General features: G+C 40.1%; 2 protein-coding genes across 2 annotated transcripts; one reads left to right on the top strand and one right to left on the bottom strand.

Annotated features, from left to right (window-relative positions):
• The first annotated feature begins 11,154 nt into the window (after nucleotides 1-11,154).
• On the top strand, nucleotides 11,155-19,123 carry LOC308401564 (uncharacterized protein). Its single transcript, XM_080889838.1, has 11 exons — nucleotides 11,155-11,164; nucleotides 12,410-12,561; nucleotides 13,960-14,034; nucleotides 14,294-14,449; nucleotides 14,713-15,028; nucleotides 15,214-15,412; nucleotides 16,817-16,862; nucleotides 16,938-17,029; nucleotides 18,215-18,325; nucleotides 18,442-18,718; nucleotides 18,844-19,123. The coding sequence occupies exons 2-11, from the start codon at nucleotides 12,421-12,423 to the stop codon at nucleotides 19,048-19,050; spliced, it is 1,620 nt and encodes a 539-aa protein (XP_080745964.1). The 5' UTR covers nucleotides 11,155-11,164; nucleotides 12,410-12,420; the 3' UTR covers nucleotides 19,051-19,123.
• A 622-nt stretch (nucleotides 19,124-19,745) lies between these two features.
• Nucleotides 19,746-26,814, bottom strand: LOC308401352 (uncharacterized protein). The gene is made up of 15 exons (XM_080889521.1): nucleotides 26,718-26,814; nucleotides 25,830-25,984; nucleotides 25,064-25,277; nucleotides 24,845-24,920; nucleotides 24,033-24,283; nucleotides 23,213-23,269; nucleotides 22,963-23,036; nucleotides 22,544-22,644; nucleotides 22,196-22,399; nucleotides 21,946-22,032; nucleotides 21,495-21,748; nucleotides 21,209-21,337; nucleotides 20,986-21,126; nucleotides 20,371-20,494; nucleotides 19,746-20,299 (listed from the first exon to the last, which is right to left on the bottom strand). The coding sequence occupies exons 1-15, from the start codon at nucleotides 26,748-26,750 to the stop codon at nucleotides 20,082-20,084; spliced, it is 2,118 nt and encodes a 705-aa protein (XP_080745647.1). The 5' UTR covers nucleotides 26,751-26,814; the 3' UTR covers nucleotides 19,746-20,081.
• Nucleotides 26,815-27,470: the final 656 nt, after the last annotated feature.

Genomic DNA, 27,470 nt, shown 5'->3' with positions numbered 1-27,470 from the left:
TCATCCCTGCACCTGTATCTGTTCTTCAGGTGGGGATGGCTGGTGTTCGGCCAGGCACAGTACCCGTCCCTGTTCCCCGGAGAAGAGTTGCTGAGAGTCGGTTACTAGCTCCGTTGCAAGTTCAACAACCATCAGTACCACCAGCACAACCATCATCACGACCACCACTACAACTTCTGTTTCAGTCAACTGCCCAGCCGGTAGCTCAGCAATTAGTGCAAACATCAATTCAGCTACCTATGCTGCCAGGGGTTTCTGCACCCTCTGCTCCTGCTGAAAGCTTGGGTGAGCTTATCCAGCACTTCGCAGCTCCCATTCCGCTGCATGTCTCCGCTGGCAGTTCAGGAGAACTGTTTCAGCATCATGTCAAGTTAGCTGGAGGTTCTGAGGAGCCCGGCCAGCATCAAGCCACGTCTGCTAGGGGTTCAGGGGAACCCAGCCAGCATCACGCCTCGTCAGCTGGGGGTCCTGGAGGACCCAGAAAGCACATCCTCGTGTCCGCTGACGACTCTGGGGAGTCTGTTCAGCCACCACCCGCTCCACCATCTGCAACTACCACATCGTCGCCTGCAGCGTCTGGTTCCGCAGCTGCCATGCTGCCGTCTGGTCCCGCCTCGTCTGGTCCTGCAGTTGCTACAGTGCCATCTGATGCAGCTCGGCTTGTACCACCTCGCCTTCACCGGCCACTTTCCAGGCCACCAGCTGGATGTCATCGCCGTCGAGGGTGGTCCCCTGAACGGGTTCGTCGCCACCGCTGGCTTCGCGGCCGGCCTCCGGACCTGCTCTGTCGGCCTCCTGAAATGTTGTGCCACGGCCTCCAGATCTATGTGTTTTTGGGTCTTGACACCTATCCTGTTTGGGACTGTTCTGTGCTCCTGTGCCTTTTGTGGACGTTTTGTTTTGGACTCAAAATGATGTACAAAAGATATAATGGGCCTTAAAGAGTTCATTAAGGGCTCCTACTGAACCTGTCACTTTACATGGAAGTATATGCTTTTCAATCACAATGAAGAAGGCATGAATGGTGTTTCTTGTGGGTCCCTAGCAAGAAGGTAGGGCTGACTGCTTCAGGTGATGTTGTCTAAATGTAGTTCCAGCCTACAACAACACATTAAACAGCAGTATTTACAGATTATCCTCTGACAGTAGATTAGATCACATCACTGTGATCTTTAGATCACTACTTAACGATGGAGGTGATGGAAGGTATATTTTAAACAGCATACCTATAGGAATTTGATGAGGTTATTGACAGCTTAACAGGCAGACATATTTCTCTTTCGCCCTTGTGAAGATGGTGGTAGCAGATGTAGCAGCAGCAAGATAGCAGACATGTCACTGTCCTAGCCTTGCCTAATTTTCATCCTCCCTCTTGGTAGCATTTTCCATAAATTTGATCTTCATTTTCACTGTTTTGCCAATGACACCCAGTTATATTTCAGGCCTGATTCCTCCCTCCCACCTTATTCTCTTACAGAATGCTTATCCAAATTAAAATCCTGGTTCAGCTCTAATTTCCTTAAGTGTAATGAGAATAAAACTGAAATCCTCCTTATTCCCACATAGCAAAACCGGTATGGCCCGTATATGGCCCACACAATGTGCTCACACTTGGCCCGCATACCACAAGGAATGACGGCCCTTTAGTGGCCCATATCTGGTTTGCCAGAGGTGGCCCACATATTGGGCAGCACAAGGCAAGTTGCAGACACACTGGTGGTCCTGTGCTGGCCCATGTGTGGATTACCTCTGCGATATGTGGGCCATGTGTAAGCTGTGTGCAGCCACGGGCCAGTTACAGACACACTGCTGGCCCAGAAAAGTTACAGCTCTGGCCCCAGATGTTAGCCTAATGTGAACCTTAATCAAGCCATCTAATAACAAAATGTGCATAATAGTGCAAAAGTAACATGACGAAACTCTTTTCAGACAGTGAATGGACTGATTCTTATATAGCACTTTTTTCTACTCTCTCTATACAAAATGCCACATTCACCCAATCTCTCTAAACTAAGTGCTTCCTAACTACATTCATACACATTTACACTCTTGAAATGCAAACTGGAGGAGCCAGGGATCGAATCCGGTGACTGTAGAAAACATGGACGACGCGACAGCACCTCCTCCCATTGTACACAAATGAAGCCAAACTAGCCCGCTTCTGGAGGCTGCCATCTTGCATTTTTGGAGCCAGAGTCTGCGCAGTAGTGACTTGAGGTGGAGCGACTGTGTCACGCTCCCGCACACACACCCGCTGGACGTGACCGCAAACACGTCCCCCTACACTTTTTACGTAGCCTGGCTGCTCCACTTTATCTGCTGATGGGTTTACCGCGACTGACGACTCGTTCAATTAAGGTAAATACAACCACGTCAGTATTATAAAAAAGACACACAGCTTATTATCTTATAGTTCTACAACATCTAAAATCACTCTGTTGTTAATTTGTTTGCTAGATTAGCTGTTAGCATATGCACTGTGTTTGAGGCTTGTTGCTAGCTAGTTAGCAATGCTACACACCTGTTACTCTAATAGTCTGTATTTTTGAATGATTCAGCACTCCTTAGTTTTTATTATCCATTTTTAGACAGTGATGAGATCAGCTGCACACTCCACAGAGGCCCAGAGTTACTGTTAATACAGTATCAAAAATGTAATGCTGATTGTTACGCCCCACTTAAAAACGAAGTGTTAACTGGGGTGGGGAGTAACACAAAGTGAAAAAGAAAACAAAGCACTGGAAAATAGATGTCATTAAACATGATTTATTGCACAAAACTACTAAAGTAAATAAGGAACACAGAGGGAAGCTCTTTTCTTCAGGGTCTCCAAGGTCAAAACAACAAACAAAACACCCCCTTTAACTAAAAATCAAACCAAGAACTCTATAGCTGAAAACAAAATGCAACGGTTGAGCTCCCTGCCTAGCAAAAAACAGAGGAGAAAATGATTGAACAAAAATGGCAGAGAACCCCTACCTGCTTCCACTGTGATGAACCAATTTACACAGTAAAAGCTAGGAATGGGTATTGAAACCCGGTTCTTGTTGAGAACCGGTTCCCACTGTTTCAATTCCTTGGAATTGTTTGCCATTTTTGCAAACGATTCCCTTATTGATTCCAGTCGCCCCGAATGACGTCGCCACATTGCGGAGCGTCATTTACCTGGCAGGAAACACAGCGCCTAAGCGGCTCAAAAGCTCAAAAGTTTGGTTATACTTTACAAGAACGGATGACAACAGGGCAAAGAGAAGATATAAAACAAAGTTCTAAGCTAATCGACCTTAGTGTTCTCCTTTTTTAAAAATAAGAATCAAATCGTTAAACAGAATCGAAAATGGAATCGGAATCGTGAAAATCTTATCAATACCCATCCCTAGTAAAGGCATACCTTTGCTCACAATAAAGAAAGAAAACCAAAGTTACACAGAGTTTAAATACACACACACACACACACACTAAAGCCTGCTGCCCAATCCACTGTAGCTCACAGCTCTGGCAAAATGAGGGAAGTGGAAGGGGCGTGGCAGTTTGGGATGGCAGACTATGGCTGTATCCCAATTCAGGGTCTGCAGCCTTAAAGGTCGCATTTTAAGCCCGATTACGTCACAGCAACGCGACAAAGGCTGTCCAAATTCAAAGGCTGCTCGAAATGTGGCCCTCAAATGCGTCCTTCATTTCCCTGAATTTTAAGGATGTGGCGGTGTAGACTTCGTGGCCCAACATATCCCAGAATACATATCGCGGCGGTGGGTGTGGATAATTTTGCCGAAAAAAAAAAACGGCGGATGAGGGGCGTCCGAAGAGTAAACTTTTAAAAGTAAGTACTGAATATTATGTCACTTATTTATGTGCAGATGTTTAATAATGAAGAACATTAAAACATTACTGTCACGGTATGGCATGGCACACCGTGGAAGGAGTGGGGAAGGAGGACCCAGGCGCGGTGCTCTATGTACAAACAGTGTTTATTTACAGAGTGAAAACAACGTAACAATAAATCCCCGTGTTCTCCCAGACTCCCGTGTCGTGTCTCCCGTGAATAGTCCGTGTGCTCTCTGCTCCCGTGTCAGCACCCCCCGGTGCTCGCTGCTCTCCGTGCCTTCCACGCTCTTCCTGCGGGAAACAATAGCGCAGCTGTCAGGACACTCAGAAATGGCAGGCATACACTTTCTGACTAAACTTAGGCAGGGTGACTAACGTGGAGTCTCATGCAATGATCCCGCGTCGGTGGGAGCTCCAAGACTCTCTTAAGTAGCTCCCCCGACGAGGCCTGATCAGCAGCAGGTGTGTGACTTCGGGTGTGGCCAGTCCCTCCGCAGGGCCACACCCCTCAGGCCTGCAGGTGGCCGAGCTCCATCCTCCAGGCACACCCGCAGACATACACACCCATACCTCGCCTAAACATATGAGTGGGACACAGACTAACACAGCACAGAGAAACACACATATGTACACGCACAGAGAAGGGGAAACGACACCAAAAATACATAATAATAATACACAGGTCCATGACTGCCCAGGGATCCTGGGTCGCCCAGTCCCAGGACCCTGACAATTACTGTTGGCCACATGTCGACAAAGTTATGTGACATTAGCGATGTTTGTACTAACTTGGTTTTAAAGCCTTTACTTTAAAATATACGCCGTTCAATAGTTGACCTTAATCTTACAGAGAATGTGATGATTTCATGGATATTTAAAGTAAGCACTGAGAGAAATTTAGCAATGCCAACATATTGAAAGAACAATATTTGTCTCTTATATATAATACATTTATATATACAAAGGAACCTGTCTTTGAGTAAAGATTTAAGGTGACAGGAAATATAAATAAATGCAGCTTGAATCTTTTTTTTTTTTTTTTTTGCCTGTCCCGTTTGGTTCTTTTGCCATCAGAATTATTGTCTAAAGGCAAGTAAAGATGCCCAACGGATTTACTTTACCAATTTGTTTAGTTTATTTTATTATTTTTATTTTCACTTGCTAGTGACTTGAATGAGGAAAAGAAAAGGGAGAAAGGAAGAGGGGGAAAAAACAGCGGAGAAGAGGGATGGGGATAAAGGGCAAAAAAACAAAAACCAACTAAATAAGCAGACAAAAAAAATACATATATCAATCACCTGGATCACCTGTTGAGAAAGAAAAAAGAAAACAAGCAGAAGAAAACAAGAGCAATACAATAAACAACATCACGGAATATAACAGTAAATACTAAATAGGTAAATGGCCTGCATTTGTATAGCGCTTTTCTAGTCCCTAAGGACCCCAAAGCGCTTCACACTACATTCAGTCATTCACCCACTGGTGATGGCAAGCTACATTGTAGCCACAGCTGCCTTGGGGTGCACTGACAGAGGCGAGGCTGCCGGACACTGGCGTCACCGGGCCCTCTGACCACCACCAGTAGGCAAACATGGGGTTAGTATCTTGCCCAAGGATATTTGGCATGCAGCCAGGAGGCAGCCTGGGATCGAACCACCGACCTTCTGGTTAGTGGCTGACCTGCTCTGCCACCTTAGCTACAAGAAACCCAAAGAGATCTTAACCCTTGAACAAGAGCTACTGAAGGAGCTGAAAAAGCTGAAGGGGAGTGCTGACGGGGATGTCGACCGCAAAACCCATTGAATTCTGCCTGTGGGAGCCAGGGAATAATTCTGGGTTGCATTTAGAGCAGAACCTCGCAGCATCATTTTCCAGTCACGTATGAGCTCTCATTTATTTCTTCTGTACTTAATCCCTTCATTAAGATTCACTGTGCCTTGTCCCTTAGCTTAATGTCTAATTGTCTTAATTAATTTGGTGGAATACTTTACAAGAACGGATGACAACAGGGCAACTTGCAAAGTAGAGATTTCATTTAAGGGAGGAAACACTACGAATATGCAAAAGCATTTGCTCACAAAACACGCGATAACCTTAAATGTATGTCGTGTTTTTAATTCTGCTCCGGACTCGTGAATCTCAACCCAGCAGCAGCGGTAACGTTTGCACGTCCTCTCCCGTTAATGCGGCAGGTAAATAATCAACTAACAGTGCATATTATGTTAGCGTGATCTGCCTTATTACAAAACCTGCCATTACTGTGCATTTAGGGGACCATGATGAGAGAGACAGACAGAGTCTGGCTGGCTCAGATGCTGGCAGTTCTCGCTGCAGTCTACTGGTAGCGTCTCCAATCAGGACAGGATAGACGAATGTCACCGAGCAGTGACTAAGTTTGTGGTAAAAGCCTTGCACCCATTTGCCACAGAAGATGTGAATGTGTTTAATTGTAGGCAGGGACATTACTGGATATTCTTGTGTAATTGCTAAAGAATAATTTATGTTATACTTTGTTATTGCTACAGGAGAATATTTATTTTATTATTTTACATTTACAATTTTTTTTCCTGGGGACCCTGTGACACCCCATTGAAGAGCCGTAGGCTGGATCTCTTGAGATCTCACTGTTGGGTTTGTAAGGCCATGTTACTCCTAAATTTCTATTTTGTTCAAAGAGAAGATATAAAACAAAGTTCTAAGCTAATCGACCTTAGTGTTCTCCTTTTTTAAAAATAAGAATCAAATCGTTAAACAGAATCGAAAATGGAATTGGAATCGTGAAAATCTTATCAATACCCATCCCTAGTAAAGGCATACCTTTGCTCACAATAAAGAAAGAAAACCAAAGTTACACAGAGTTTAAATACACACACACACACACACTAAAGCCTGCTGCCCAATCCACTGTAGCTCACAGCTCTGGCAAAATGAGGGAAGTGGAAGGGGCGTGGCAGTTTGGGATGGCAGACTATGGCTGTATCCCAATTCAGGGTCTGCAGCCTTAAAGGTCGCATTTTAAGCCCGATTACATCACAGCGACGCGACAAAGGCTGTCCAAATTCAAAGGCTGCTCGAAATGTGGCCCTCAAATGCGTCCTTCATTTCCCTGAATTTTAAGGATGTGGCGGTGTAGACTTCGTGGCCCAACATATCCCAGAATACATATCGCGGCGGTGGGTGTGGATAATTTTGCCGAAAAAAAAAAACGGCGGATGAGGGGCGTCCGAAGAGTAAACTTTTAAAAGTAAGTACTGAATATTATGTCACTTATTTATGTGCAGATGTTTAATAATGAAGAACATTAAAACATTACTGTTGGCCACATGTCGACAAAGTTATGTGACATTAGCGATGTTTGTACTAACTTGGTTTTAAAGCCTTTACTTTAAAATATACGCCGTTCAATAGTTGACCTTAATCTTACAGAGAATGTGATGATTTCATGGATATTTAAAGTAAGCACTGAGAGAAATTTAGCAATGCCAACATATTGAAAGAACAATATTTGTCTCTTATATATAATACATTTATATATACAGTGTCAAAGGAACCTGTCTTTGAGTGAAGATCTAAGGTGACAGGAAATATAAATAAATGCAGCTTGAATCTTTTTTTTTTTCAAAGTCCAGAGCAGCCAGTACAGGGGCACTGCAAAGGAGAGACTTGGTACAGTCAAATGCATGTTGGCGGCAGAGCTGGAGTGATATCCTAAAATCGTCAAAGAAAACGGCTTTAATACATGATGGAAAAAGGAAGATCCACTATCTCTTCACAGATGGAAAAGAAATGGCAGACGAATATGACTTAAAGACAGATGAGCTCCTCGTGAGAAAATGGCGCCATAAAAGCACGCTTGGAGTTCAGGGCTTGTGGCTGGTGGAGGTTGGGGAGCCCCTTGCAGGCTCTGTGGCATCTTTGGACTCTGATATGATCAAAGAGAACAGCTCAAATCCCATGTTCATGCATAAAGACACAAAGACCAGCTTTCAGTGGAGGATCCGCAACCTTTCCTACCCCAAAGATGTTTTCAGTGTTTCAGTGGATCACTCTGAGTGTCACGGTCCTGGGTCTTATGGCCCAGTGTTTTGAGTTTCAGTTCTTTTGATGCTGTTAGTGTATGTTCTAGCTTATTATGTTTCCTATGTGTTTCCTATCTGTTTATCAGTTCCCCCTTGTATTGTCATACCCTGTGAAGTCTCCCTTGCCCTTCGCTTTGTGTGTTTCTTATCTATGTGTCTTATGTTGTCAGGTCTGCGTTTCATTAGATTTCCTGTTTTATTTTGAAGGGTTCCTGTGTCCCTAGGTTCAATGTTGTTAATGTTACGCTCCCCTTGTCACGTCGTTATGTTCATGTGTGTCAGCTGTTTCCCCATGTGTTCCCACTTTCCTCATTATCCTCCTGTGTGTATTTTAGTCCGCGTGCTTTCAGTCATTCCTGGTCAGGTCGTCTGCTCATCCATGTCTCATCTCCAGGTATCTCTGTCAGTTCACTGTGCTTAAGGTTTTTCATGTTTAGTTTTAGTTCACCCAGTTTAGGTTAGTGTTTAGTGTTCACCAAAAAATGCATGTTGGCACCGTAACAGACATTTCAACATAAGACAGAGTGTAATGGATCTAAAACTGTTTAAATCTTCAGAGCACTCTACAGTTTGGTACGGAGCCCCGCAGGGGACATGGGAAAAAAAAAATTAAGACGGACTTTTGCGAGATCTCGCAAAACTTTTAGCCGCATTCTTCAGACGCCGGCTTGAAGCCGACCGGGAGGTCGAGGCACGATGTGCCGGGAAAGCGGTGTTCCTCCCGGCTGTAGTAGGTCGAGACCTCCCGTTAGCTCGAAGCTAACGGGAAGAATGCGGCTAAAACTTTGGCGAGATCCCGAGTTTGTTTTGCGAGATCTCGCAAAAGTCCGTCTTAATTTTTTTTTTCTCCCATGTCCCCTGCGGGGCTCCGTATTTTGGTAACATGGGAACTTTAAAAAGAGCAGCAGAAGGTTTCAGTAGTGTAGTGTAATTTGTTCTTTTGTGGTCTGTCAATCTCTAGAGGGGGAAGGGGTGGTAGTTACACTGGCAGTAACACAGGAACAGAGAGAGACCGAAAGAGAGCCAGGGACAACAACGTCACATTAGAAAGATATAATAATAATAATAATAATAATAATAATCATCCAAAACTATTTTCAGTTGCAGATGATAAAGGCTTCAGAAAGTTTATTCATGCATTCCATATGACAGAGAATGTGCAGCTTCTTTTTGTTTTCATATTTTAATTTATATTTAATTGTGTTGTGATTTGCAGTATTTTGTGTTGTTTCACTTTAAATTTGTTTAAAAGGAAAAAGCTGAAAATTTAAATAGTTAAAAGTTGAAATGTGAATATTTGGTTTTTGTATTATATGATTTATTACATTTTATGTGGAGTGAATAAATAAAAGAATATTTACGGTGGCCCCTAAAGACAAAACACGTAAAAACTCCGAAGCACGTAAAAACTCCGAAGCACGTAAAAACTCCGAAGCACGTAAAAACTCCGAAGCACGTACAAACTCCAAAACACGTACAAAACACAACAGAAGTGTTCCAGGATGCTAGGCGCAGTGTTGAGCTTTTGTTACTCAGTGGCTACACAAGCCAGAAAGTACCAACGACCGGATTTGGTGTGTGGTAGTAACAGGTAAATTCACTTTTTTTTTTAAAAAAAAAATTATTTGAATATATATGAGTGCTTGTGTATAAATACACAAACATACACATATGCTTTCAATTGTGTAATTTAAGTGATCTAGGTAGCTCTGTTTTGGAAGTTCAGTTAATGCTAGAAATGTGTTTTGAATCTTCTTTTGCTGCTGGTTCAGTCAATTTTGGTCAGAACTACGGCATGTTGGTGTGAGGTGAGAAAGCCGACATCTCACAGATTCTGATACGTCAGGTCCGCACTTTGTGTTTACTAGTGATGGGATTTCCAGCACTTTTTGGAGAACCGGCTCTTTCGGCTCGGCTCACTAAAAAGAACCGGCTCTTTCGGCTCCCAACCGGCTCTTCAGCTTGTTTTGTTGCTTTAATTAATTTATTATTAACAATAATATAAAATTCTGCACACAAGGAATTACTAATGTAAAAAAAGGAGTTTTATTTATATATGTTTATATATGCGGTGGCCCCTAGAGACAAAGCACGTACAAACTCCAAAACACATTTCTAGCGTTAACTGAACTTCCAAAACAGAGCTACCTAGATCACTTAAATTACACAATTGAAAGCATATGTGTATTGTTTGTGTATTTATACACAAGCACTCATTATACATTCAAATAATTTAAAAAAAGAAAAGTTTGATCATACTTTGGAATTTGTACGTGCTTTGTCTCTAGGGACCACCGCATATATTTATATTTAAACATAGAAATAAAACCACTTTTTCTTTTACAAGTTTTACGTGTTTTGGAGTTTGTACGTGCTTTTGGCTCTAAGAGCCATTTCGTTCGCAGTCATCACTAGTGTTTACGTCTTTGTGCAGAATCCATTTACCTGCTCTCCTTTGCTGTTTTATAGTGATAGGTCGGTCGCGAACGAAATGGCTCTTAGAGCCGGGTCTTTGAAGTGAACGATGCGAGCCAGCTCCTTATTGGGAGCCATGGGTTTGTTTGTTTTTTTTCTTTCTCTTGCCCTCTCTTTCCCTTTTTTTTTCGCTTCACGCTGCAAGTCACCCTTGTGTTTGCGCGGAGCAGAGATGCCAAACAGAGCCTTGCGTTTGCGCCCCTCCCCCTCTGCTCAGCGCTGAGCTGAGGGGCGGGGCGGTAGTTACACTCACAACAGCAGTAGCACACAACCAGTGTTGCCAACTTAGCGACTTTGTCGCTATAGTTAGCGAGTTTTCAGACTCCTTAGCGACTTTTTCTGTAAAAAAAAAAAACACACACACACACACACACACAAAGTAACTCCACCAGAGCGCCTATTTCGGGTCACTTTTGCCGGTCCAAGCCCAGGTAAAGGAGCAGGGTTGGAATTGTGACATTAAAAAAACAATAATTGCTAAAAGAAATTTAATTTGTAGTTCTAAATAAACTCTAAATGCATTTAGGACGTTTTTTACTCACTTTACATCTCTTCCACGATGTTATTTCTCTCTCCAACAACATAGGTTACAATTAGATTAGCATGACCAATTATGCAAATTAGGCGATGGCGTCATTTAGCGACTTCTAGCGACTTTTAGGACAGCCAATAGCGATTTTCCTTACTGAGGAGTTGGCAACACTGCACACAAATAGAGCAGGAGGGACAGGAAAAGAAATAGAGCTAGGAGCAACTACAAGAGACAACACCGTCACATTGGAAAGGTACGGTAAAGAAAATAAGTGACACTAAGAAAAGAAGCAAAGTCTGGAACCATTTCAATCTTATTGACAAAACAAAGGCAGAGTGTAGAGTCTGCAAGAAAAGGATATCATATAGAGCCGGTTCCACAAACAACATGCACAGGCACCTAAGAACTGTCCACCCATTAGTGGGAAGATAAAACGCAGTCAGTTGAGTGTGATATTAATATTTCTAAATGCCAACCTTTCCCTTAACTAAAGATCTGGGCATTCTTTCTTCTTTTTTCATATTTCAATTTATATTTTACTGTGTTGTGGTTTGCAGTGTTTTGTGTTGTTTCACTTTAAATTTGTTTAAAAGGAAAAAGCTGAAAATTTAAGTAGTTAAAAGTTGAAATGTAAATAGTTGCTTTTTGTATTTTATAATTTATTTGTTAATTTTATGTGGAGTGAATAAATAAAAGTATATTTACAGTGGCCCCTAGAGACAAAGCACGTACAAACTCCAAAACACGTACTAATTCCAAAACACGTGAAACCTCCAAAACACGTACAAATTCCAAAACACAACGGAAGTGCTCCAGGATGCTAGGGGCAGTGTTGAACTTTTGTTTCCTAAATGGTAAATGGCCTGTATTTATATAGCGCTTTACTAGTCCCTAAGGACCCCAAAGCGCTTTACATATCCAGTCATCCACCCATTCTATGGGCTCAAAATGTGGTCATAAATATTTTGTACTTGTAAAAAAGATTTGTACTTGTAAAAAAGATTTGTATGTGTAAAAAAGATTTGTGCGTGCGTAAAAAAGATTTGTATGTGTAAAAAAGATTTGTGCGTGCGTAAAAAAGATTTGTGCGTGCGTAAAAAAGATTTGTACTTGTAAAAAAGATTTGTATGTGTAAAAAAGATTTGTGCGTGCGTAAAAAAGATTTGTATGTGTAAAAAAGATTTGTGCGTGCGTAAAAAAGATTTGTGCGTGCGTAAAAAAGATTTGTGCGTGCGTAAAAAAGATTTGTATGTGTAAAAAAGATTTGTGCGTGCGTAAAAAAGATTTGTATGTGTAAAAAAGATTTGTGCGTGCGTAAAAAAGATTTGTATGTGTAAAAAAGATTTGTATGTGTAAAAAAGATTTGTGCGTGCGTAAAAAAGATTTGTATGTGTGAAAAAGATTTGTGCGTGTGTGAAAAAGATTTGTGTGTGGACTTAGAAAAAAAACCCCTGCAAGTTACAAGTACGAATTTTGACCCTATTTTTCTTCCTTTAAGCTGATTGGTCAATGTCATGTCAATCACAAATTAAACAATCCAATCAGAGAACAGATGGGTTTGGCTGTCGGGGGGATGCTTTACGGACCTTCAGGTCCTGGAAGGGTTGCAGATTGAAGATGGAGGACAGCGGTGCCGCTTCTGCGGCGCAGGTAAGCTTTAGTTTATGGTTTACTGGAACAAGCTAATTGCCCAGACATATATTTTTGAATATCATGTTCGTTTACTACACTGTAATTTTTCACGGTACCAAAAGATAGCTTAAAAAGGGCTCTCAACATTAGCCCTAGTGTTGCATGTGTTTAAATAGTCTCCTGTGTGGCACGGTCTGTCTGCTTAAACATCAGCATCGTGGAGAATTATGTGTTTGGATTTAAGTGTAATCCCGATGAGATGTCGTTTTGGTAATAATTGGAACTGAAATGCTCTGACTTGACCTTAGCACTGGTCCCAGGTCACCCCCGAGTTTGTGTTAGAGTAATACTACAGTAATTACAGTATACAACAACTTTCAGCAGCTACTGAAAGTTAGGGGACCTAGCTTAACTTTCAGTAGCTGCTAACGCATTAACGAGCAAACCGCGCTAACGTGTTATGCTGCGCTAACGGAAAATCGGTTAATGTCATTTTAAGGAGATTACTGCTGACAGCACAAATATATGTGTGTGTATAAAGTATCTGATTTCAGTTTTCTTCTACTACTGTAATTATGGCTTAACAAGCTTCCTGAGTGAGCGTTTTGGGATTTATGACAGCTTATAGGCAGTGACATTGAGAAGTACTCTGTTATACAGTACCAGATTGACCAAGAATGCTTCTGTAGTTAACTGTAGTGCAGTGTCTGTCTGGTGTCAGTAAGCTAATGTCTGTTGATATTTGCTTTGCTGGATGTGTCCTGTTCAAAAATTTAAGAAGGAATTCAGGAGAAAATGATTTAAAAAGATTGGATTTGCTTCAGCAGTTGAAATTACAAGTTTATAGTGCCAGCCTTTTGTGTGAACCAGCTTCCCAAAAAGGATAATGCTGAAACGGGCTTTACAGCTTATATACTGTGACAATAAAAACATATGCTGATTCTAAGGCCCAGTTCACGGCATCTTGTTCAGCCTCCCTAATCCAGAGACTAATCTAACCATTATCGTGTGTTTGTAAGCATACTGCAAAAAACCCCTCTGCACTCTATGTGTACCTGCAATATTTCGAATACAGCGCTGAATGACATTCTCAACCTTCAAACATGGAGTGCCAACATGCTTATGAGCACATTTGCGTTGTGTACATCTTTAAAAAAAAAAATGAAACAGCCTTACTTAATAATTTTGTAAAGTAAATTTTCAACCCTAACAGATGTCACATGTGTTTAGGGACTTTTAAAGTCTTTCTGCATCGGGTTATGTGTTTTGAAGTGTGCTATACTAAATTTGTGGGTCATCTGTGTCATCATGGGAACATCCACAGGGTACTTCAGAGAGAGAAATAGTAGAGTGTATGATACATCCATAGAGAAACGTGTAAATCTTTGAAAATTGCCTGATTGTTTTACTTAACAGGTGACTGTAAATCAAGTGGACCTTGGTCGATCTCCCTCCAGAACAGAGAACCTGGGATGTTCCTGTGACTCTTTGGTGGGTTCATTTTTTTCATTATTAAAGTAAAGTTGTTTGAATTTTTTGAATACAGCAAGGTGGCACAGGATAAAACATATTTAAAAATAATTTTTAATGCAATTCAGTTTCTTTACTGTATTACAAAGTTAATCAAAATAAAAAGATTTCATGAGAATATTATTTGGTTTTATTGAGTTTTACGCAGTTTGACATTTCATTGTTCCTTCAATGCACTTCATATGATATTAGTAATTGAATAATTTTTTTCTTCTTTCAGGTGGCTTTAGGAAGACATGTTTTCCAAAACCTTCAAAATAGGCTGGTGCAGTCCTACCAACAGCAGCCCTTGGACCTTGATCATATTGAGTTCCTCTGCGTGAACGCATCAACTCTAGTCTGTTCTCTTTCTGCTCATATTAATGTTCCATCAGTGGTAGGTTTATTTGATTTAGTTTTGGTTATCTTTAAAAATCGTTTCAATATATGCCATTCTTATGTATCTTATAATGTTAATTTTACAGTGTAGTAATTATGCTATACAAATGCACCTGTCATCCATTGCCTTGTTAAATCCAAGATGAAATTTTGTTCTGTGTTTCAATATAAAGATTGGGTATAAGAATAATGATAGTAAGATGGTAAAACTGAATTCCAGGATTTCATCCAACTAAATATTTTAATGCAACCATTTTTTAGGTGGTTGAAGCTCTTCACCACCTCATCTGCCTCATCCATTCCGATATGGATACAAGAAGGTCTGCCATTGTTGTTGACAGCTCAGCTGGTGAACGGGGGAGGCCAAAGCTCTATGTTTCCAAAGACCACCTCAAAGATCTAATAAAGATGGACCTCTCCGTTCCTTGTATCTCCAAGCTTTTGGGCATATCGCAGAAAACAGTCCGACGAAGAATGGAAGAGTGGGGCCTCTCAATAACGGCAACCTACAGCTCACTATCAGATGATGAAATTGACAACTTAATTGCAGCCATAAAACAGGAATCAAAAAATCTGGGTTAGTTATTCATGTGAAAAATAATGCTTGTAATAAGGCTATTTTATTTTTCTTGCTAGCAACCGTTCATATTTACATGAATAACACTAGCTGAATGTCATGATTAGTTAGTAGTTTGATTTACTGTACTATAAGTGCCTTCCAATGTGCAGTTGTGATTCTTTCACTATGGAATGTCTTTTTAGGCTACAGAATGGTTAAAGGATGCCTCAGGGCACTGGGCCACAGGGTGCAGTGGAACAGAGTATGGGATTCTATGCGTCGTGTTGACAGCGCTGGAATCCTTGAAAGGATGGCAAATCTTGGATGTGTTGTCAGAAGGACCTACAGTGTTCCTGGTCCTCTGTCACTGCTCCACATTGACACCAACCATAAGTTAATTAGGTAAGTTTAACATAACTCAATAGTCATAGGGCACATTTGGGCCCATTACTATTTAACTCATTCATGCATATGCAAACACTGTATTTTACATTACGCCATCACTTTACCGCCAAGTTAGCAGTTTTTTTTATATATATATATATATATATATATATATATATATATATATATATATATATATTTGGGGTATGGGGTAATAGGCTGGCCAAAGGAGGAGATAGAAGCCACTGACATAAAGACAAGAAAGCTCCTTACCATGCATGGAGGGTTTCACCCCAAGTCCAGCACCCTGAGGCTGTACGCTAAGCGGAAGGAAGGGGGCCGGGGACTGGTGAGTGTCAGCACCACAGTCCAGGATGAGACAACGAACATCCAAGAATACATTGGGAAGATGGCCCCAACTGACCGAGTGCTCAGTGAATACCTCAGGCAGCAGAAACCCAAGAAAGAGGAGGGAGACGAGGAACCATCATGGAAGGACAGAGCCCTGCACGGTATGTACCACCGGCAGATAGAGGAGGTGGCTGATATCCAGAAATCCTACCAGTGGCTGGACAAAGCTGGACTGAAAGACAGCACAGAGGCACTAATCATGGCAGCACAAGAACAAGCTCTGAGCACAAGATCCATAGAGGCTGGGGTCTATCACACCAGGCAAGACCCCAGGTGCAGGCTGTGTAAAGATGCCCCAGAGACAATCCAGCACATAACAGCAGGGTGCAAGATGCTAGCAGGCAAGGCATACATGGAACGCCATAACCAAGTGGCCGGCATAGTGTACAGGAACATCTGTGCGGAGTATAACCTGGAAGTCCCGAGGTCAAAATGGGAGATGCCCCCAAGGGTGGTGGAGAATGACCGAGCTAAGATCCTGTGGGACTTCCAGATACAGACGGACAAAATGGTGGTGGCTAACCAACCGGACATAGTGGTGGTAGACAAACAGAAGAAGACGGCCGTAGTGATCGATGTAGCGGTTCCGAATGACAGCAATATCAGGAAGAAGGAACACGAGAAGCTGGAGAAATACCAAGGGCTCAGAGAAGAGCTCGAGAGGATGTGGAGGGTGAAGGTAACGGTGGTCCCCGTGGTAATCGGAGCACTAGGTGCGGTGACTCCCAAGATAGGCGAGTGGCTCCAGCAGATCCCAGGAACAACATCGGAGATCTCTGTCCAGAAGAGCGCAGTCCTGGGAACAGCTAAGATACTGCGCAGGACCCTCAAGCTCCCAGGCCTCTGGTAGAGGACCCGAGCTTGAAGGATAAACCGCCCGCAGGGGCGTGCTGGGTGTTATTTATTTATTTTAGTGTTTATATATCATATTTGATTATTGGTGAAAAATGCAATTAATTAATTATACTCAGTGGCTGAAGTCTTAGGGGCTGTGTCTTTGTCTCTTTACAGATATGGACTTGTGATGTTTGGTGGTGTTGATGGCTTCTCAAGGAAGGTTTGCATTCTTCACTAAAATAGCAGAAAATGTGATGCTAGTACTAGTACTTCCATAATGTCTCTTTATTTTCAGATCTTGTACTTGAAAGCAGCTAACAACAACAAGGCTTCTACAGCACTGACGTTCTTCCTTGAGGCTGTACAGAAGCATGGATTTCCATTGAGGTATAATGCAAAAACTTGCTGTTCACATTAGAGCATAGAGGCTTAAATCAGTCTCACTTATATTTTGAATACACATTCGTGCCTGACACACATGCTTGCTGTCTGGAAATGATTGAATTTTCCTATCATTTGTATTATATTTTCAGAGAAATACTACAATAATAATAATAATAATAACACGTTTTATAACACCTTAAGGTTATCTTACAATAGCAACAATACAATATATTGAAACATTGCAAATAAAATGTAGACATAAGTTAAAGAAGAGAAAAGCAAGCATGACAGTATAAAAGCTAATCAAGTTAAAATGGACTAATACAGAATCAGGTGTATGCAATTCTGAATAGATGGGTTTTGAGACGTGACTTAAAAGTGGTGAAAGTGTTTGTTGTCCGGAGATCTGGTGGAGGTACATCCAAAGTCTTGGGGCAGAACAACTAAAGGCTCTGAGTCCCATTGTAGTTAGGCAAGCATGTGGAACAGACAGAAGGGAAGCTGAAAAAGAGCGAAGTGTATGAGGGGGCGAGTACCAATGTAGTACAAATGTAGAAGATCAGATAAATATGGACGAATATGTCAAATCAGTGTCAGCTGTTTCCCATGTGTTTTCATTTTCTCTAATCACACTTGTGTGTATTTAGTCTGTGTGTTTCTGTTCATTCTTTGTCATGTTGTCTGTTGTCGTTTGTGCCATGTTTCCATGCGTCTCTGCTTCTACGCTCCAGGTTTCAGGTATCTTTGTATCCACGGCGAGTTTCATGTTTTTGTTTTTATGTTTATCTTTAGTCTGCCCAGTTTAGCTTCATCTCTGCCTTTTGTTTTGTATAGTTTTTACCAGCCTTAAGAAACGGCTTGCTTTCTGTTAACATTCAAGTTTTGTACCACATTCCATTTTTGTCTGCACTTGGGTCAAATATTAATACTTCACATAGTCAGCTGCTCAGCCAGACTGTGATAGAACAACCATTTCACTGACTTTGCAAGTTAACATTGCTAGTTGTGTATTGTACTTTTGGGGAAAATATTTACAAATATAGCTCTGCATAAGAGCTCAAAGAGCCCTAAAAATATTATACAGTTGAATGTAAAACATTCACATTTTTCTTTAAATGATTAACTTTAAAATATTGCTAAACTGTGATACTCTGCAATTTCTGTGTCCTTTGTTTTTCATATTTCTAGAGTGAGGGGAGACCAAGGAGTTGAGAATGTTGACATTGCTCGATACATGTTTGAAGTTCGGGGCTGTGGTAGAGGAAGCTTTATGTCTGGCAAAAGCGTGCATAACCAAAGGTATTCCTAATTTACAACAAAAACATATTTTTGATTGCCAGGTGTAGTATTCTGGCGTTAATTATTGAATGTGTTATTAACAAAATTACGTTTAAAATTTTTGTTTTGTTTTAAAGGATAGAGCGCCTGTGGCGAGACGTTTGGAATGTTGTCACCAACATCTACTACGATCTTCTTCACAGACTTGAGGAAGACAGACTGTTGGATCCAACAAACTGTACTGACCTTTTTTGTGCACAGTATGTGTTTTTGCCACGAATCCAAGCAGATTTGGAGACGTTTATTGAAGGCTGGAACAATCACTCTCTTAGGACAGAGCGGAACTACACCCCAAACCAACTATGGGAGATTGGAAAGACTCAGAATCCAGTCAATCCTCCTGAAAGTATTGTGGTATGATTACACATCTCTAAATTATTCAAATTGCTTTTTTGAAAAAAAAATATATGTATATCATTGACAAAATTAATAAAGCATGTATTTTAAAGACTTCCTGAATTGATGGCGTCTAATTTCAGGCAGAGTATCCAGATGTGGACATTGCAGACTTGGACCAAACTGGTATTCACCTTCCAGAACTTGTGTCTCCACTTGACAGTGAGGATTTGGAAAGAGTGAGACACCTTTTCAATCCCATGGAACCCTCTATGTCCTATGGGGCTGACATTTACAGTTCCCTTCTCCAGTATGTGGAAGGCATTCTTGAGAACAGGCAGGATTTATAGCTTTATCTAGTGATAGTTGAAAATAATATGCCCTAACAGATGTTTACATTATGTTGAATTATCAGTTTTTGTATCTGAGGACAGTTACTAAAAGTCTGCATCAATATTTATTTTCAGTTTTGTAATGTTAATGCATTTTGTGTTTGATGAGTTTACTAAACCATATTTTCCTGATAATCTGTCAGTTAATGCAAAGGTAACATGATAAATGCTTTCTGTTCTCATGTAAGTCCTTTGTTTAATAATAGCTTCAATAAAATTTTGTTTAGGTGCCATCATGCCTATTCTTGCTGATTTATATTTTTATTTAATTTTAAAGGCAAGATTCAATTAATATACTTTATTTACAGTCTGACAAGATTTCTTTTTCTTAACTGTGATGGAGTCTAGAATGTAACTTGTATTTAAGTCCAATAACTGCTGCTCCAAATCCATGTCCTTAACAACTTCTGGATTTCAATTTGGGGTGTTCAAGCATATTTCCTTTGATTTACAAAATGATTTCAAACAACCTCAAAAATAATCCGGAAAATTATCATCCAATTTTCATAGCCCAAAACTTGACTTTATTGGTAACAGCTTGAAAGTGACAAAAACTCTCATGACTGTAGAACTGTAATGTTTTGATGTGTGTTAGCTGTCCTGCATGCGGTAATTAAATAGCTTGACCACAGCTGACAGTGTGGCAGATTTTTATTAACATTATATTCAACATCATTGGACTGTGTGTAACATTTAATACAGCTTTGGTATTAATCGTGTAATCCAGGAAACTTCTTCAAACAAAGAGATGATGTAAATCGGATGCATGACAATGACTGAAACCTAAATAACACAATCATTAGTTCCTTAACTTCAAATATAAATGTTAATGGTGGGAACTGTAACTTTAATTTTTATATTTAAACTCGCATAACAATATTCACAAAAAATCAATAAGCCTAAGTAACAGTGAAACTTTTGGCTATGTAAAACATTTTTCAAGCATGGTTTAGCAAGTTTATTCGACATCCAGTGTCTACAAATTGCTTTTAAATAAGGCCGAAACCTGTGGCACAAGTTGCAATGCAATCATCAACATGTTTGGAAAAGACATTGTACTCGTGGAAGTGCCCAGGCACACGCAACGTTCCAAAACATGTAGAGGATATGAGGTAGTCTGCTTCGACTACTTCAACCTTCATGGTACCAGTCGGAATTTCCCACCCGACCCAAAACCTCATCAGCTGGCTGAGCTGGAATGGAGTGGCTGTAAAAATAATCAATGCATTAGAAATTAAATTAGATTCAAATTTTGAATCACAATGCAATTACACTCGCCTGTTTCAATGTAGGTCTTCAGAAATCCCACTGTTTGCATTTGGATGCTTTGTGGGTAAGGTGGATCATCATCGTCTTCATCATCGCCCTCATCTCCTGGCCAAACAATGTGGCTAAGAACAGCCTAAAATGAGATTTCAGAGACACACTTAAGAATGCAACTGCCTTAAATACAGTTTTTTTACATGTTAAATTTGCGAAGGGACTTTTTTCCGACACTTGGCATTTATATATGGTGTATTCTAGGGGGTGCTCATGATGGCACTGGATTATCTGGCAGCCTTTAAAAGAATTTTCCTCATGATGAATAAAGTATTATCAATCAATCATTTTGTCTCACTTAAAGTATAATGGTAAAAGGACTGATTCTTAATTTTCTACTCTCCCAGACCCTTCACAGTTTTTTCTACAACAATTATCATTGTCACAATCACATTGTTATTTTCTGTACTTCCTACCAAAAATTCATACAGAGCGGGGAGCCAGGGTCAAACTGCTGATCAGTAGATGACCTGCTCTACCTCCTGAGCTACAGCCTCCCCTAAAAGCAGCATTAACTGTCATGCCATCTAGCCTTGTCACTGTAGTCGGCATATTAGAAATGCATTGAAATACCTGTGCAGTAAGAATGCTGTCTTCATGCTGGGGAAAGACCACTGAGGCTGTGTCAGGTCTTTGTTGAAGCATAGTCAACAATCCGGTGTCCTTCAGACCTTTTCTGATGTGTTTTGTCTGCCTTTTAGTTCGGCCTATCACCTAAAACAATAATTAAAAATAACCACATGACATTTGCTTAGGTGATGACAATCTAAAAAATTTTTTTAAAGGGCAATCTTACTGCATGATGGAGAAGCTGTTGGAACAGCCATCTGCGGTTTTCTGCACTAACGGGTGGCAAGTCCCAGGAAATGGCCAAATTGTTAATGTCATCCTTCTGCTGCTCAGTGAGGTGTTTATTACCATCAAGCTTATAGAGGAAAAAAAATTCCATTTTAGTATGTTGCAAATATATTGCATAAAAAATCTGCATTTTCTTGGGGGGGGGGGGTATTTACACGTATATAAAAATAATGAGTTAATTTAAATTATGATTTCACAAAGGCTTGAAGTAAATTAGTATTCACCATGCAAATTGTAGAACGAATATCTAGGTCTGGCACATCATCGAGCTGTACAGTGACAGTGTCTCTATCAGCATGGACCAACATGTGAATAATAGCCTTGCTGAGGCCATGCAATCGTGGCCCATCGTTCAAAAATGAATGCCCAATCATTCTGCCTGCTACCACAAATAAGTCACTGTCTGCCAAAATCTGAGAAGTAGAAGGCACTAGATGGTTCTCTTGTCCCTCAAAGAGAAGGGTCATGTTGGCTGCACCTGGAGAAGAACAGTACAAGAAAAATAAAAAAAGGTATAGCGTTATCTATTGACGTAAGTAGTTGATTAATGAAGTGGTCAAACATGATGCAAATACTTCAATCTTTTTTCTTTTTTAAACTTCTGGAGTAAATTTCTCGATGGATTATTTTAAAAACTCATCTCACATTAATTAAGAAAAGGATATAGAAACATACCGCTATGGATGTTAAAGCCATGTTGCAACTTTAGCATTGCCATGCTGAAAAAATGTCTCTGGACCCCAGTGCCAACAGCTGTGTCACCTATTTTAAAATTGGGAAAAAGAAAAAGACAACAACAACAACACAAGTAAAGTTACAAACTGCTTTACAGCACCCTTTAATGGAAAATTCTCATTTACCAAGTTGGAATGTTAAACAGCCTTTAAAGAAAGTAACTGAATCTATGCTTCACCATAAGCATTACCTTGTAAAGAACAACGAAAAGGTCCTGCCCAATCAATCTGTGGTCTTTTGTAGAAAGCAATGATCTCTCGGCTCTGGGATGTTTGATCTTGTCGAATGTCAATGATAGCTGTGATTTTGGGGTTCTCCTCCTTTTCCTTTAAGAGATGCCTCTTAAACAAAACTGCAGCATCTTGGGGATCACTGGCCTTTTTCCACTGTTCTACTAAAAGATAAAGTACATTGTATGCAAAAATAACATTTTGTACTGTAAACCCAGTAAGCCAAAAAATTAAGGCCCAGCACACTTTCTGGTAAGCACGTCAATTTGGAATTTTAAATATACTCTGACATTTGGTATGAAAAGTACCTTCCTTATTGTTGGCTGGGATGTCAGTGTTCATCTCAGCAGCAAAATTGAGAAGTGTGTCTCTGACTTCATGTGCTGCGTGATGCAGGTCATCCACTTCACTTTACCCAAAGTGTTGCAAAAGAAAAAAAAAACATCAGTGTTTAAACCGATCGATCGATAGATGGATGCAGGAATACTGTCAATAAAAGATAAGGTCACCTAAACAATGCACTCTAAAGAAGCAAAAGTATATTGTTAAAATGCCAGGATGAACACTGATAAAAGCTCATCCATGTGGTCAACATGATCATAGAAGATGAACAGGTTAGATAAGGATGAGCCCCTGCTATGACATGATGCAAAGACAGAAGCAAGAGCAACTATAAATGTGCTACACATAGCATTTGTTTAGTGTTGTCCAACTAAAATGAACTTACCGATCACCACATGTACTGGCATGCAAGACCAAGTCATCTGGAGGATAATGATTTCCACAAACAGGACAAGAAGGCTGAAGAGGATATTGCAATTAAAAAGTGTATTTATTTTAGTCCTAGCAAAGATGAACAGTCCAAATCTAGCACAGAATGCCACAGGTAATTAGCAAATAATGAAACAGTTGAACAAAGATCTGCTTGGAATTTTGTATTGTCCATATTACAATGTTAAATATATCTGGGAACTCACCTCCAATTGGACTTCATTCTGATGTGCCTGGTCAGTTATGCTTTCACACGCGGCTTCCTGGTAAAGGAATCTAATGTTACATTACACATTTATGGTAGCTACATGCTGCTCACGATTTGTCATTTAGAGCAAACTAGGGGATCAACGCCCCTCATGGGGACACTCCAATAGGGCATAAAGTTTTGGACTCTCCACCAATTGCTCTAAAGCAGGGGTGTCAAACTCAAATACACAGTGGGCCAAAATTCAAAACTGGAACAAAGTCGCGGGCTAACATTAATATTTATTGAAATATATTTGTTCCTCCAGATATAAGAATGAATCTTTTCTTATGGACTCAAACACGTTTTGCTAAAAAACGGAATATGAAACAAGCAAAGCTTAATACTAAACAATATATATATTAGCTGTATAATACCAGTAGGCCAACTCTAATAGTAATTTGGTATGGCTTCGCAGGGCAAATGTAATTAGGCTGCGGGACAGGTTTTGACACCTATGCTCTAAAGAAACGAAGAAGCTTCTCAGATGAGAGGTGGCACATCTTCAAGAAAACTTATAGAAGTCCAGATGTTTTCTTTGCAAACTCTTTAGACTACAATGACTGGGATAACTGAGAAACTTCACAGACATTTAGAGTAAAACTTACGACTGATTTCAGCACATACATTGACTCTGGAAATTCACCCAAAGTAGTCTTGGGTAAAGCATAATATTCTGTCCTTCCATTTTGAAAGTAGTAAAAAGAATACAACTTAAAAAGTTTTAGTTTTTAGCAAAGGTGGTAGCAATGTTTGTTTTACTGTTGAATTTGGCTTACTTGTACACAGTTTTCTACGTGACAAACAAGTAGCTGAAGAGGCATAGTCACACCACAGGTCTTGCACTGAGACTTCGGCATTTTGCTGAATTCTGCAGCATCATGTGGAAGAGGTGTAGTATCAATTTTTTCTTGGAGAGGGACAATATAAAGAGTATTTTTTCCATTGTTGGTGGCCATCTTGAGCGTCTTGGCTGTGTAGCCTTGTGTTCCCTGAGATACTAGAGAGAGATTTCTCTGTCCGCTACCACCTAGAATATGGAACAAAAACCAAATAATGCATTCGCAATACAGCAATGTTCTAAAAGTTGAGATCATAAAGTACAAATAAATCCATAACATTATGGAACACTACTCTTGTATAGCAATGTCTTTAAAAACTACCTTGTAGCAAACTATGCTTTTCATTTTTAAACAATGCTTAAAATGTTGAATGAATCACTAGACCAAAACAATATTTCATCCATAAACATATTCCGAATATTCAAGTTTTTAATTAAGTGGTGCTGTACTGTTGATCTTATACCTGTAAACAATGGAAGTGTATTGATGTGCATCTTATGCCTTTATAGCTTTTCAATCACAATGCACAAAAAAAAGTGAGTTAATCGAAAAAAAAGACCATGCCTACAAATTTGAAAAATAAATAATAAAAGCCATATCAGTGTTCCATAAGTTATTCTCGGAAGAAGTGTTAGAAATGTTTTAATTAGACAAAAAAGCTTCTTGTAAAACTTATCCGGATGCTTTTGGCTCTAAGTAAATGTCTTCTATTAACTCAGACACAAAGTCGGGGAGTTAAAATGACTTACCTCCTGCTTTATACAAGAGCCATCCACCAGTTAGGGCCTTCATCTTCGGATACTCTTCATGCAGAGCTACAGTAATCTAAATTAGGGTTAAAAGAAATCAAACATTTCCTCATCATTAGTTTGTCAAATCAAATTGTAACATTTTTCAATTTTAATTTTAAAGTTTAAAATTTGATTTTTTTTTGACAAGATAAAGGCATCTAAAATTGAGAAAAGTACTTCTTCATGATCAGCATTGTCAGCTATGCTGAGAGTTCGCCTTCCAAGTCCAGCTTGAAGAAGCCGTATTTCATTCTTTGGGGTTTTTGTCGTGGAGTCAGGCAAAAGACAGAATTGCAACTGAAGGTTGCGAACTGCATGTATGACATTACTAGGAGCTGGGAAAGGCCTCTTTCCTTTGGATTGCCTTCTTTGAAACATTGCTGGAAATGACCTGTAAATAAGATTATACATTTGAGGCATTAAACACTGCGCCAAATTCTTCCAAATTAAAGCAAGACTACTCATCTGATTGGAAAAGTACTGCATTACTGTTAAGGTGAAATGTCATAATGATGTTTAAGGAGGATCCAAGAGCATAGGTAATTTGCAGAGCAGGTTGTTTAAATAAAAAGATGACTTACATAAAAGAGAGTAAGAGTAAAAGCTGAACACACAATAGAGACAAATCCTGGATGCAGCATTTTACTTTTGTGCATGCCAGGTTAAAGCCTATGAATTATATTTTTAAACCAAAACCAAAGAGTAACTCAAAACCAAAAGGGTTCCTTGAATCCAGTATTCATTATATCCTTGTCAGTACAGATTTTATGTCTTCTCCAGAATACAGGGAAAAGAATATTAAAAATATGAACAACTGAAATACAAACCTAATTATCTGGGCTTCTACTTTACTGAATATCTTTGATTACTGTTCCATAACACTCCTCCCCCCCGAAAAAAAAGAAAGGAGTAGCATTACTGGCAATTTTCTTTTTCTTTTTACCTTTGCATTTCTATTTGGGTGCTCACTCTTGGGGTTTGCTGAGGCACTGTCGCAGTAACAGATGTGGTTGCAGTTCTACTCCTAATATCAGACTGGGAAGTTGACAGAATTCCCACAAGATTCAGTATAGCCTTCTCTATTGCAGTCTTTGGCTCCTGTTGAAAATATATTTATATGTTATTGAACATCTGCATCTTCATTTAAACAATACCATATGGTTTCCCGATATATCCCTTTTTCCCTTATTAACCTAATATTAAAATAGTTAACAGTATAACTAATAGTCATGAGTGAGAGTTTAAAAGAACACTGAGGAAGCTTGTTAAGCCATAATTACAGTAGTAGAAGAAAACTGAAATCAGATACTTTATACACACACATATATTTGTGCTGTCAGCAGTAATCTCCTTAAAATGACATTAACCGATTTTCCGTTAGCGCAGCATAACACGTTAGCGCGGTTTGCTCGTTAATGCGTTAGCAGCTACTGAAAGTTAAGCTAGGTCCCCTAACTTTCAGTAGCTGCTGAAAGTTGTTGTATACTGTAATTACTGTAGTATTACTCTAACACAAACTCGGGGGTGACCTGGGACCAGTGCTAAGGTCAAGTCAGAGCATTTCAGTTCCAATTATTACCAAAACGACATCTCATCGGGATTACACTTAAATCCAAACACATAATTCTCCACGATGCTGATGTTTAAGCAGACAGACCGTGCCACACAGGAGACTATTTAAACACATGCAACACTAGGGCTAATGTTGAGAGCCCTTTTTAAGCTATCTTTTGGTACCGTGAAAAATTACAGTGTAGTAAACGAACATGATATTCAAAAATATATGTCTGGACAATTAGCTTGTTCCAGTAAACCATAAACTAAAGCTTACCTGCGCCGCAGAAGCGGCACCGCTGTCCTCCATCTTCAATCTGCAACCCTTCCAGGACCTGAAGGTCCGTAAAGCATCCCCCCGACAGCCAAACCCATCTGTTCTCTGATTGGATTGTTTAATTTGTGATTGACATGACATTGACCAATCAGCTTAAAGGAAGAAAAATAGGGTCAAAATTCGTACTTGTAACTTGCAGGGGTTTTTTTTCTAAGTCCACACACAAATCTTTTTCACACACGCACAAATCTTTTTTACACATACAAATCTTTTTTACGCACGCACAAATCTTTTTTACACATACAAATCTTTTTTACGCACGCACAAATTTTTTTTACACATACAAATCTTTTTTACAAGTACAAATCTTTTTTACAAGTACAAAATATTTATGACCACATTTTGAGCCCATACCATTCACACACACATTCACACGCTGGTGATGGCAAGCTACATTGTAGCCACAGCCACCCTGGGGCGCACTGACAGAGGCGAGGCTGCCGGACACTGGCGCCACCGGGCCCTCTGACCACCACCAGTAGGCAACGGGTGAAGTGTCTTGCCCAAGGACACAACGACCGAGACTGTCCAAGCCGGGGCTCGAACCGGCAACCTTCCGATTACAAGGCGAACTCCCAACTCTTCAGCCACGATCGCTACACAAGCCAGGAAGTACCAACAATTAGTGATGTGCGATACCACTGATTTCCTTTCCGATCCGATACCAAGTAATATTCAGGGTGGTATCGACGA

Source organism: Rhamphochromis sp. 'chilingali' (genome assembly GCF_963969265.1).
Source record: "Rhamphochromis sp. 'chilingali' genome assembly, chromosome: 8".
In the NCBI taxonomy this organism is placed as follows: Eukaryota; Metazoa; Chordata; class Actinopteri; order Cichliformes; family Cichlidae; genus Rhamphochromis; species Rhamphochromis sp. 'chilingali'.
Note: the sequence above shows the minus strand (reverse complement) of the source record. Positions and strands in the feature narration are given on the sequence as shown.

Bases quoted from the DNA above. Each gene is read 5' to 3' on its own strand.
- LOC308401352 (XM_080889521.1), bottom strand. From the start codon at position 26,750: ATGGAGGACAGCGGTGCCGCTTCTGCGGCGCAG. The intron at 24,921-25,063 runs GTACTTTTCTCA...ACCCTAATTTAG, and splicing joins ACAATGCTGATCATGAAGAA to ATTACTGTAGCTCTGCATGA. The intron at 20,300-20,370 runs GCGAGTGTAATT...TTATTTTTACAG, and splicing joins GAAGACCTACATTGAAACAG to CCACTCCATTCCAGCTCAGC.
- LOC308401564 (XM_080889838.1), top strand. From the start codon at position 12,421: ATGTCATGTCAATCACAAATTAAACAATCCAATCAGAGAACAGATGGG. The intron at 14,035-14,293 runs GTGGGTTCATTT...TTCTTCTTTCAG, and splicing joins GATGTTCCTGTGACTCTTTG to GTGGCTTTAGGAAGACATGT. The intron at 18,326-18,441 runs GTATTCCTAATT...TTTGTTTTAAAG, and splicing joins AAAAGCGTGCATAACCAAAG to GATAGAGCGCCTGTGGCGAG.